The 13,117-nt window shown below is 40.3% G+C and overlaps 1 protein-coding gene across 3 annotated transcripts; it reads left to right on the top strand.

Annotated features, from left to right (window-relative positions):
- The first annotated feature begins 4,258 nt into the window (after window positions 1-4,258).
- LOC117396877 (small integral membrane protein 29-like) lies at window positions 4,259-13,117 on the top strand. 3 transcript variants are annotated; one of them, XM_059005154.1, is made up of 6 exons: window positions 4,259-4,342; window positions 5,898-6,220; window positions 6,313-6,338; window positions 7,094-7,199; window positions 8,578-8,734; window positions 9,097-13,117. In XM_059005154.1, the coding sequence occupies exons 2-5, from the start codon at window positions 5,963-5,965 to the stop codon at window positions 8,716-8,718; spliced, it is 531 nt and encodes a 176-aa protein (XP_058861137.1). In that variant the 5' UTR covers window positions 4,259-4,342; window positions 5,898-5,962; the 3' UTR covers window positions 8,719-8,734; window positions 9,097-13,117. The 3 variants fall into 3 exon arrangements, with proteins under 3 accessions (XP_058861137.1, XP_058861136.1, XP_033851046.3); XM_059005153.1 differs by having other exon boundaries at window positions 4,274-4,428; XM_033995155.3 differs by lacking the exon at window positions 8,578-8,734 and having other exon boundaries at window positions 4,292-4,428.

The following is a 13,117-nucleotide window of genomic DNA, read 5'->3' as shown; positions in this document are numbered from 1 at the left end:
ATTCTATTTCAGTAAACTAATAAACCCAGCCTGTCATAACTGAAAAAAAGAAACTTACAAACTGCAATTACAAAATGTGGCCGCCAGATGGCACTGTGTACTATGCTAAAACCGCTGTAATGCCTTAAACACCACTAATACCCGTCCTGACAGATTAATGATAAGACATCAGTAAAATCAAACACTCAAACCATGAAGTTGGTTTAAAAGACGGAATAAGAGAATAAGGATGACAGCAGAATTGCCCATTGGACCAGCCGTTTCAGTCTTTTGCCCGATCATGTTTTATTGCAGACTTGAAACAAACACATGGGAGACACATGGAAAGTGTTGTAAACGGTCAGCCGAAAGCAGCAAGGATTGATCTGATGTGTCCTTAGGGGATAACGCTGCTGCTGTCTAGCTGGCTAGGAGCCATGCATGCAGGCAAGCCAATTACATAGGGAATCCCAGTTCAGAGCACGAGGGGAAACCAGTTTGATTTTCAAATTACGTTGTGAGATTAGAAGTTTCCATGTATAGAAATGCTGTGAAATAAGTGCTTGATCAGAGGTTGTGCACCAGTCTTAGGGTTTAATGTAAAGATGGGTGGGTTGTATCCTTCATGTGAATTCAGTACAGTATGATTATTGAACACTGAACTGTGCAACTTGTGTCTAAAGCTGCTTAAAATGATAACACATGCAATTGGTAGTCATGACGTGTGACTGTGTTCTTACATGTCAAATAAGATAACAAACTTGTACAATTAGTGAAATCAGAGAATATTTGAAATAAAGTATTTATTTATTGTCAAGCATCACATGAAGTCAATACAGAGATTATTATTATTATTATTATTATTATTATTATTATTACAATAATGTATTGAATGTACTGCAAAATGTAATAAAGTATAGTGATAGATGTATTTATCTTGCTCTTAATTGTATTATTACTTGTACTGTAACACTTGAAATGTATTTGCTTACAATTGTAAGTCACCCTGGATAAGGGCGTCTGCTAAGAAATAAATAATAATAATAGGATATTAAAGCATAGGTAAGCACTGTAAAAGTCAGAGAGGTATGGTAAAGCATAAGTCACACTTGAGGCCTCTTTAATGGTATTTACAGTGCAGTACAATATGTACTATATAAATAAAGCTTCTGATGTTTGTGGTTCAACACGATAAAGCCTGATTTTTACCCCGTCCAATGGAAGTAGAACCCACGAGTAAAGCATAGGGAAAAAAATGAATGTGAAGCAAGGCGTGTAAAGGAATCTTCTTTGATAGAGAGACCGGTCAACCAAAAGTGTGTGCTACACATGACCGGTGTTTCTAATTTTTTGTCCCGTTCCTGTATTTGTGACTGTCAGCTTCTCCTTCTTCCCCTGTGTTGTTTTTCCAGCCGTTCTCTGTATTAATTACCGTGCATCACATGCTGTGATTGTCCTAGCCTGTGCGTAATATTATTTTCTCAGAAGTGGCTGGTGCTTTGACAGACGGCCATCTGTTTTCTCAGAACGTTTTCTTTTTCCGAGGGGGGAGGGGAGAACGGAGAGGAGAGCGAGTGAGGGGCTATTCCTGGAAACTCAGGCATCTGCTGGCATGGTTGTTTGTTTTTTAAGAACACGTTAGGAGGGCAGGGAGCGGCTGTCTATCTCCATGTTGATCCTTTAAGATCCAGGGATTAACACTTCTTTTTTCAATTTTTTTTTACTGTATGTTTTTTAGTGTACCCATATGTACAGAATGCCGTTTTATAGAATGGGGTTACCATGTAGGAGCCCTGATAAGGTTGGAAGAGATTTAAAGTAGTGAAAGGTGATGAGTGCCTGTAGAAAACTAAATGTTACAATTTTCCAAGCATCTCTCTCACTGTTTTTCTGCTGCTTGGTTCTGGGTCCTGTTTCTCTCATGTTGAGTTACTGCATCATTGCATCATTTCTCTGTCAGTCTGCACTAACCTGGCTTGTCAGAAGAACAATGTGATCTGAATGAAATGAGGAAATCCATGTACTTTTAGACGTTCTTTCTAACCTAAACACAGTAATTATTGCTGTTTTTGTCAGTAATAATTTGATTGAACTGTACAGAATGGTCAGTGTCTACTACAGTGACCTCTCTCTGGGCTCTCTGCTTGTCTCTGCGTGTTTTCTGTGGTATCAGTGAATCAAATCAGGGCAGAGGGAGCGAAGCAAACTGGCACGCAAGCCCAAGTCAATATTGTCTTTGAAGTGTTTTTTTTTTTCTTCAAGAGTTTCATAACAAGCAGCAACATCTAGAATGGATGGTTAATTATTTGGGTTAAGAAAAATAACAAAGAAAAAGAAAATATTAATAAATATTATTAAATATTAAATATTATTGCAAGCCTTGCCGTTGACCATCATGCACTCATTTTACCTGGAGGGTGAAATTGTCCCCACCCCTTCAATGGCTTCCCTGTCATTAACCAATCAGCTGCTTCCCCTATTGACTGACATGCTTTCGGCCAGTAATATGCTTTGACCCAGAAGACGCTACGGAGGTAATATAAACCAGGAAAGTGGAATTACAATCGTGTTTAAAATTCAAATCCATGCTGGCTATTAAATGTGTTTCTTTCCAAACTGCACACTTGAGACCTATGTAGATAATGAAAGTGTAAAACAGGTAAGATTGCTTGGCTACAATCATTTAACACCAGGAGAGTCGTTAGCAGGTTATCTGCAATATGAACAGAGTGGATCTGGAACAGATCCAGCCACACCACACTGATACTAAAACTGTACCACGATACTCCCAAGATGACCACGTTGTGTTGGTCAGCACCCGTGTGTTAACATTGGTTTGTCAAAACAAGACAATACCGCCACTGTGCTATGCAATGCCACTAGTCTATCAATGGCTGTGTCATACCACGCTAGCTGTGTCCCAGTGCTCCTGTTTTCTATCAGTAGGAAGCCACTGCATTGTCATTATTTGGCCAGAGCAAATGGTGTCTTCATTATCTTGGTCATTCCACAAGGTTTCTGCTCTAATAGTTTTGTGGCTTGAACAATCGAATTGTTCTCGGGGTTATACAACAACAAACTGACCAATCCAATTCTATCCACCTGGAAAGTGAGGTTCATCAACAGAGCTGAAGGCAGGATGTGACATAAGAAAGTCATGGTTACACATTGGATTAATGATGTCGAAGGGAGTGGCGTACTGCATGAGGATTCGCTGCAGCGCTGTTTTCCAGCCATTAAGAGTGTACTTAGCACACAATTATTCAATTGGTAGAGTAACCAAAGAACAATATATATCCGCCCTAAGAAATCGCTGAGACTCTCCCAGCGCCATTGCCGATGTTATGAGTGAACATTATCTGGGCGGAGGCGGTGAAAGCAGTTGGCTGAGGGCCAGCTGGATGAGATTCAATATGGTCTTTGGAACGGCAACAAAGAAAGACACATGTTTTCCAGGAATTGCATGCAAGCCAGCTAGGCCTGCAAGATTGTTAACAGCTTGTCATGCTATTGGCTGAAAGCATGTCACTCAATAGGGGAAGAAGCTGCTGAAGGGGTGGAGACAATGCCACCCTCCAGGAAGCATGCTTTTCAAACAGGGAGTTCTTTAAACTACTGTAGCACCAGTGTCACGCTCTTAAAAAGTATAGAGATGCTCAACGCGAGGAAAGGGTTTTAGAGAGGCGTACAGTGTTGCACCTTCATAGATGTGTTCAAAGTTAAGAAATGAAATATGTTTATTAAGAAACTGAAAACAATATAAAACAGAAACTGCTAAGGGGGGTGAAATGGTGAAATGAAGAATCTGAATGCGTCCTCTGCACACCCTGGTAATGGGGAGTAACATTTCCAATGCAACCAGTAATTTAATACAGTACAATGTTGAAATTACCAGCAGCTACTGTGGGCACTGTCTTTGTAAACTTGTATAGCAGAGATCAGCTGACTATTCAGGTTCAAGACAAAAGCAGTTCATTCATTGATTCATTCACAGTGCCCTTACTATAACGGTGTACAGCACACTGATTTACAGTCTTACTTATGTAAGAGGTGATCTGTAAGACCAAGTAAATAATATTGACAAGTGATTTACTACAACTCTTGCTGTAATTTTAGGCAAGCGTTTATGATACTGTAACACAAATATCTCAATAAGGTTATCTGCTGCCCTCTGCTGGTGGTTTCAAACCAAAACAGTGAGCCGACAAAAGATTGACAGCGCCGCTTTCTATTGGTCGAACGCTTCCAGCCCCTTTAATTACATCCTCCGAGTCATAGATGTGGCTGTCAGTCATCCTCGGGGGAGGAGTCATCCCCATGACAACAAGTTCTTCCTGGTTTCAGGGCAGGGCTGTTTCGACAGGTAAGCGTCATATCAATAACATAACAACTGCTGTCTCTCGGTAATACATCGTTTGAGGAATAAAATTAAACACCGCAGAAGGACAGGTAACGGCGCTTTTAATCTGCAGTTGCGTATGCTGCTGTAATTTTGTATAAGGAGCAATATTGACGCTTATAAGCGCTTTAAGACGAGCGCAAGAAATATAAACAAAATTGTGTTTTTAAACTTAAGAAAATATTATTGTGCTTACATTTAAAAGGGCGTGTTTTCTCGAATAACGCTTAACTATAATATATTGTTAGCCGTGGTAAGATTTGGCTATTTGGCTAGTTTAAATTACGTTTTTGTGTAAGGTTTGTGTCAGTTTTGTGTATCGCTGCAGAAAACGTGATCGGTGGCGAGTTCTGAAACGGATTGAGAGCTAACTGATCGTGATCGTGTTGTTAAATTGAAGAAAGAACAGACAACATCAAAACCAAACATGTGTCTTAGCAATGCGTGATTAGTCGGCCATTCACATCTCAAACACACACGTCTCCAAAATTGCAACACACATGTTGCACATAAAAACACTTTCACGTATATTAAACCCGGGCAGTTTCATGAGGAATATAAAGTCAAGATATATGGAGTATTAGGTATTTTCTGGCCATGCATCAAACATTGTACAGGTTTTGGTTTTACTTATCCTTGTCCCGAATTCATATTTCAAGAAAATATTATTGTATCACCTAATATACTGTAAGAGGAAAAAGCTGGAGACTGATGTGTGTATGGTGTTAAAAATTAGGCTGTAGATTATATATCAAAATATATCTCACAACCTCTTACCTCTGTCCGGGTCCATGAGCTTTGTTCAGTTCAGCATGTAGCCAGCGTATGAGTGAGGAACGCAATGCGCGTTTAAAATATACTGAGGATTCAATGATGTCCAGCACTCTTCGGTTTGCACTGAAATAGCTTTAATAATGCAGAATGGAGGCTGGCGATTCTACAGGGCGTCCCTTAAGCATTATAGCCAGTAACGTATATTATGCAGTGTATTTGTAGAATGTGTTCAGCATGCATGTTCACATTCAAATGATATTATGGGACACTGTATTTTTCTGGTTGGTTTGACAGTTATGATTAACGTCACAATGTTGGGATTGGCTAAAGCAGCTAAAAGTAATGATGATTGACCAGGGGAGGTTGGAACAAGGAAGCAGGACTCTCTGGCCTGTGAAATTCGCCCTGTGCTGCACACTGTTAGTCTGTGGGCTGTAGTCAATGTTTTTTGACTGACCCCATTGTTCTAGACTCTGCTGCTGCTTCCACTAGGCTCCATGTGTTTATTTTACAGTGGATAGGGTCACGAGGGATGTGATCAAAACACAAAGTCATGGGACTGGTTCTCCCTTCTCATGTGCAATGTAATCCTCAAACAACATGATTTATTTCATGTTTTCGCCTTGTATTCCTGACTGTTTTTCTGTGTTGAAGTACTTTCCACAATCCTACACAATCCTGTCCTGGACTGAACGGAGAGCACTGTAATGTTTTTTTCTCTCTCTCTCTCTCTCTACATTTCAAGGGCCAGTGAGATTTCACACTGATCAGTGAAAGAGAGACCATGTGGAAGTCACATGAGTGCAGAGGATGAGGCGACTGCAACCAGAGATAAGCAACTTTACTATCAGCCTGAGACAGCCAGCGGATCGGACCCTCTCCCTTTCCCCTTCAGGCCCCCCCAGTACAGCAGGGGTGACGGCACTGAGAGCATTACCAATTCCAACGATAACCACCATAATGAGTAGGAACAGCACCACGCCTCCTGACGTCACTGGAGACGCAGCTGCTGGCTACATCTTGGTACCGTTCTTGCTCATCACTATCGTTGGGATAGCTGCTGCCGGGGTTTGTACGCTGTTCGCTTTCTTGCAAAACCACCACCTCCTAGAATCTGGGTCTGGGAGAAAGGTTCATCTTTTTTCTTTTCTCTTTTTAAGGTGATGTACGTACAGAAGAAAAGAAGGTAAGCCTCATTCCTGTGGGGTGCTTTTCCCTCGATCCTGTATAAAGCACGTTGCTGTGGGATTGGAAAGAATCACTTGAGATCTGAAACTAGCGTTTTTAGGGGGTGGATGGCGCAGTAAGCTAGTTTTTTTAGCATCTCATTCGCAGGTAGCCTCAACCTAGTTTCACAATTTGTTCTGCAACAAATCTTCTAAATGTATGGTATACTCCTTAACAGTATACAGATATGGCCAAAAGTTTTGCACCCTATAGAATGAACTCATTTTGCTTCATAAAGTTGAATGAAACCATGTGAACAATGTTACGTTCACATATTGAATTACATACCGCTTTGTAGTTTTCCATATACTTGTAGTTTCTTTGATTACATCATGTTAAATAAAATATCTAAATTATGTTCGTATATATTTTATTGTCTCAATCCCAAAATTCTAGGTGATGCAAAACTTTTGGCCACAACTCTAATATGTTCACAGCCCTTTTTATTGATTTATTTTTTTCCCTGTAGTCCCGAGATTTAAGACCTGAATCTCATGTCCTTGCATTTGGATTCATTAGGAACCCTTTCACAATCCGTGTGAGTTTGAGAGATCAAGTTCTACAGCTGGGGGCTGACACTGTTTCAATTGAATTTCATCTTAATCTTAATGGAAATGCATGAGTTTGGTTTTGGAAAGCATGCCTTACGTGCTGGAGGGTGTACACAGTGGCTGGGTGGCCCCATTGCTAATTTAAGCCGTGTTTGGGTTTCAGGGTAGACAGGTTACGACACCAGCTGCTGCCCGTGTACACCTACGACTCTTCGGAGGAGCTAGGCGAGGCGGAGCAAGAGCTGCTGTTGAGGGAAGAAGACACAAAGGTACCCGAGGGCCGGTCCGACGTCGTCAGTGCAGCATCTCATCTAGAGCTATTAGTTGGCTTCAGTGGTAGGCATAGAGCTGAAGTTTCATACAGCAAGCCTCTCTGAACAGTAGGAGGCGGATGCAATCCAGGGTGATTCCTTCATCAGCTGTTGTTTACACCCGTGGGGAACAGGCTGATCAAATCAATCCCGATATAGTTATACTTACAAAGTCTGCTTTTAAATGTTCTCTTGAGTAGAAGTTCTAATAGGTATGTAAATTCCATCACAATCCTTCAGACAACGTGGCATGCTGGCGCCCTCTGCTGGTAGAGGCCAGGCAGGCCTGGAGTGCTGTCTACCAGCCTTTACAGTCTGCTTGAAAACCTTTCTCTTGTGCCGGGGGGGGGGGGGGGGGGGTTTAAATGAGAAATTACATTATTTAAGCTGAATGCTTCCCGTTGATTGCTGTAGTTGCTTGGTAACAAGCACATTTCTGAAGGCAAGTGTTTGAAAAGAATGGAGCCACAGTTGGGAGATTGTGTGTTTCCAGCCAGTCGATCGGGATTAACCCAATACACTCCACTGATCCCAAGACTACACTGCCCTATACATAGGAGCATAGTACAGTCAATGATCATACAAATGATTATTATTATTTTCTTGTTTGTTTTAAATAAGGACTAGGAGACCTGCGTCCTTGAAATTGAAAATTTGGAGGTAAAAGGAGTGCATACTTTTTACATAAAGATGTTGTTTGGCAATCTGGAACATGTTTCATTTTGTTTAACCTGTCGAGACACCATTTGAAAGAAAAGGTTGCCCTCTTTAAGTTACAGCATCGGCGACTCTTATAAAAAGCTCTTCAGAATGTATTCAGTTGTGCAGGGCTGGCCACAGTGTGAGCCCTGGTGTATGACAGGACTGCCTCCAGTAATGACGGTCTGGGGATGGCGGGACGACATGTGATTCCCTTATTACAGCCTGAACCTTTCCACCTGTCTAGTGTCTCAGTGTAGAAGAATCGGAAGCCCTGCAAGGCTGTAGGTCATGAAGGCAGAGTAGGCAAGGCTTTCAGCTGGAAAGGTAACTCACAGCTTCTCATCTCGGCTTCAAACGAAGGAATCAGGCCAGTCTGTGCTCTTTTGAAATTGCAGCCTGGTTACATAAATACACATTCTGCCTCTTTTTACTATTTTTGTTTTGTCAATCGCACAGTCAAAAGGGCACTTGCTCTGAAAGAGGTACACCTTCTGATGAACTGGACCTCGCAGCTAAACTAAGCCAGACGCTAGGAATATATTTTCATGTAAAAAAAAAAAAAATGACCTTGATTTTAAAGGTTATTGCTAATGAAATAAATGTTAACTGTCATGCACTTCCATTTGTTATGTAGGTTCTGCAGGCTGTGATATTATATTACAGTGTCCTTGGGGGTCAATGTATGTCTATTATAAGGAAAGCAGCTGGTTGGTTAATGGCACGACAGGCGATATTAAAAGCTTCTGGGAAATGCAAGTGTGACAGACTTATCTGAAGTGACAGCATTCAAAGTGAGTGCTTTCTTGAAACAAAACGTGCTACAAGATTGATTTATTTATTTTTTGTCTTTTGATATGCAACGTCATCAAAACCTAGAATAATTGTAAATCATTTTTACATAAAAAAAAAAACACTTTCAATTAATTATTGCAGGGGTTAAAGTAAGACTCCTGTTGCATAGCAGTTTGATCCATTCCTGGTTTTACTGAGTTTTTAGCAAGACGCACCTGAGCATGTTACCTACACACTGTGGTTAATCAAGCTCGTATTAAAGCCTGGAAAAATTGAAAGTGCTCTGCAGTAGGAGTCTTATTTCCCTCCCTTAGCTGCTGGTCAGGTCGTTCTGTAATTCTGTGGTCTGTTCCCTGTGTAGGTGTTACAGGGCTGGGGAAAGGCTTATCAACACCGGCGGTCCCTCCTGCTGAAGGACGTTCATGCGTGAGGCTGGGTATCTGCACAAGCACAGGGACTGGCAGGCAGGTTCGGTAAATCCTACCGTTTACAATTGAAGGATTCATTGTCTGCTACTGTGGAGTTGCAGCACCTGTTTTTGCCTTGAGGCATAATGATGATTTCAATTGTTAGATTTTTTTTTTTTCACATCCTTTTCTTCACCCTGCCCAACTGGAAAGTCTTATTTTTATAAAGGTTTTTGGTTCGGTCATCCAAAATACAGTGTTTCTCGAATCTTCAGTTTCGTATTGAAATCGATCATTATCCTGTGTTCAATCCTACCCCGGCCAAAATACAACAAGCTGCAAGATATTAAATGCCAAAGATTAATTTTTTATTTAAAGTATTTTGTTTATTCATGTTGTTCTGTTTGTTGAAACCTTAAAAGCACTGTTTTATATTCAGGAAAGTGTTACATTATATATTATTTCCTATTATATTGCTTTGTTTTATGTTTATAATTGTGTTTATAGAGGTATAATTATAATCTACAGATCTAGCAGAAACATTTTGACTTTACCTTCCACTTATGGAAGAATTAAGGAAGAACCTTCTTTATTCAAACTGCCCTCTTAGTCGCACTGGAACCACACAGATAAAAAAAACCAATACATTGTTTAATGATTTGCTGTAACAGCACTTACCGTAGTTATGTACTAATAAATCCTTCTCCATGTCTTCAATGCATTAATGGTTCAGATTCTTGTATCCCTGGGTTTGGTGTGGTTTCCAACCCCATATCTCTTAATGTGACCCAAAACACAGGAGACATTGATACAAACTGGCGGCGTACGGTTTCTTTGAGCGCTACTGCATGTACCACTGTGATTGTTTTGGAGCTATGGAGATGTACTGCAGTTACTATGAAAACCCTATTTACAGAATTCTTGTTAAATGAGGTCAGTCTTGCTACACTGACAGCATACGTGCTCCTGCAGGAGTTTCATTAAAGAGGGCGTGATGTTCTTTACCACGTTAAGTCACAAGCTTGAGCTTGGGATGTGGCGTGTTCAAATGAAATGGAAGAGGTTTCGTTTTTTTTTTTTGCACGTACCCATAGTCCCAGTTACAGATCATTTCTAGTCAGTATTGAGCTGTTTGTTTCACAGATGAATGTTAGTTTGTGCAACACCCTGATAACAGTATTGTACCGCTAGCCAAGGCAGACCTTGATTTCACAGACGATTCCTTGTGGCTGATCAGCAAAGCACACCGAAAATGTTACTGTCTATCATTGCAATTTCTGCAAATCTGGAGGGTCTGTGCTGTGTTGTTCTTCACCACTAGAGGTCCCTGTGGTACAGAGCTAAATTCTACCATGCATGCCTGGACTTTCTTTTCCAAACTTGGTGAGTGGATTTTGAGTACATTTACAAAGTTTGATCAATTTCAGAATCTGCTTTGCTTTTGTATTTCAATTTATGGTTCTGTTTTGCTCAGTGAAGTTGCATGCAACATTTCTTTTCGTTCCCGATCTTTATTCTGAGAGATTTACGCATCATACACTAAGTTACCAAGCTTTGAAAACCAGGTCCTTAATTACATATTTCTTGATAACTGCATGAAGTTGTGAAGCACATTTACTTATGGAAATTGACAAGTCTGTTCCTGGTAATTGCACATTTTCATTAATTGCACTGAACCGTTTAGGCAAATGCTCTGTGCTGTAACAGGAGTCCAGTAAAACAACGGTCTGGCAGTACCAGCGCTGCAATTGGACTACGCGAGCTACGGCACAAGGTTACAGCTATGTTATAGACAAACTGCTGCATCCTGAGACCTTGCTGTAGGTCACGTCTTCTGATTGTACTGTAGCTAGACCATGAGAGTGAGTTTGAACTGCTGCATGTTATTCATCAGGGTGAAGTGTAACCTTTAATCTGAGATACCGAGCGCAACAATGAAGAGCCTTAAAATGCGAGAGTAATGCAGAGAAGCAGAGAATCTTGATTCATTGGCAGCAGCTATTAAGAATATTCTTTCTAGAGTCCGATTGATGCATTTCTGTGCACAGTACCAGCAATCTGGGGTGCCCTGGGTGGTGCAGTAAAATACAACGCTTCCCTGGTTTGGCGATGGCACAGGTTTTCCAGTGCTCAGTTTACGTGTGCCTGACCAGCACTTCAATGAGAACGAGCTCTCTGTGAGGCTTCACTGCAAGCTCTGTGAAGTCTGGAGAGCTGAGATAAATCCTTGTGATTCTCTGTGGAACTGTCTGATGGATGCGCAGTTTAACTCAATTTTCAGTGTGTAATTTTACTTTAATTGCCTTGTCCTTGTATTCTGTCTCTGTTATCTTTGGTATACTTTTTTTTCCCTCCCCTTTTTTAAAAAAATGATTTGTTCTTATATTTTTATTTAGAAACATTTCCCTGCTGTATTTTAAAATGTGTGGTATCCTTAATCTTCCCTGTAACAGTGATGTATATTGCATTCCCTTACATTAGCCTTTCTTTACACATTTTACATTTAAAATATTATATACAACTGTTGAAAATGCTGCCATTCCGGTACACTGCTTTTAAAAGCAAACTAATTGTTGTCCGAAAATGTTGTGAATACTGAACTTGTATTTATGACCACTACTGACAAAGTCCATTGTTGTGAACGTTTGTAATAAGGGTATCGAGTGACGACTGAAATGTATTTTAACTGTAGAAAAAAAACCCAAAAACATAGCAATTATTATAGTCCACACAGTTTAAACACATCAATAAAACTGTTTATTCAAGTACTGCAAACGAGAACCCAAGATCAGAAAGATAAAACAATACATCACATCTTTGAAATCATCTGATCAGAAGAGTTTAAAACAATTTTGAAAGTGTCCCCAACACATTTCCCTGACCAAGTCCTGCACCTCTGGAAATGTAATTCCAGCAGCTCTGCCCTACCACCCAAATGAGTCTCCCCTCTCTTAACAACTATTAATCCAGACATTCAAAGGACACTTTTTGCCCCAATTTTTAACATAAGTTTTCGGGTGGCGGTGTTACAATAGTCCCCTCCATCCCTCTGGGAACGAGCCCTTGAGTATGCCCACTTATCCAGTGCTTGGGATAAACATGCAGTCCAGGTTTTTATCCCAGATATTATATTTATTTATATATATGTAACAGTATTTAGCCTGACGTGACTGTGAGTACAGTGTTGTACTGTATGTGCACTGTAGAGCTATGTATGTTAAACAGGTTTATTTAGATACTGGGTTAGATCATAAACCTGGATTGATAATTAGCATTAGTCCAAGCAGCCTGGCTTCTGCCCTGCTGTCGTTAAGCAGTGTCTTTATAAGAGGAACAAGGCTGGAACGGCAGAATAGGTCAGAGGCAAACAAATTCGAAGATCATCCTCATTCACAGGCTCTACAAAACATTTGTGTTAGCTAGTTAAACAACAGTGTTCGCGTGTTGATGTAATTTGCTTGTTGTGTGCTGTTAAAACCTGTTGAAGCTTCTCAATTTCAATTTCATACAAAAAAAGGTTGCTTGTCCATAAAAGGCCCTTGCTGTTGTGAAATCTCCTTTTTATTAGGTCCAGCTCTCTATCATTATCTGTCCCTTTGGCGATCTCAATGGAGGGATTCATATATTCTATTATAATTTTGTCTTGCTAGGTCAGTGGGACACATTTACTACAATGTCTGTGCATTTAGCTAAAATAGTGGAAAATGTTATGCATGGAAAAGCCATTGGAGATACATATTCTGCCGCTCCAGCCCTGCTAAAATCAACCCTTTAAAACAGTGATCATCTTTTAAACTGCAATGCAGATATTATAGAGAGTGCTCTCAGTCCAAACGGATTGTTACCATGGTTTTATCTTATTGTTAAAGAAGGAGATTGACATTGTTTACCAGGTACAGCAGCATCCATTTCTCAAAGACTTCAAACTTAAAATCATCTAGAGGTAGTTACAAAACGAATAAAAAAAAAACAAAA

The sequence above is a fragment of the Acipenser ruthenus genome, chromosome 30, assembly GCF_902713425.1.
Source record: "Acipenser ruthenus chromosome 30, fAciRut3.2 maternal haplotype, whole genome shotgun sequence".
Taxonomy (NCBI): Eukaryota; Metazoa; Chordata; class Actinopteri; order Acipenseriformes; family Acipenseridae; genus Acipenser; species Acipenser ruthenus.
This window is presented reverse-complemented; position numbering and strand designations above follow the sequence as displayed.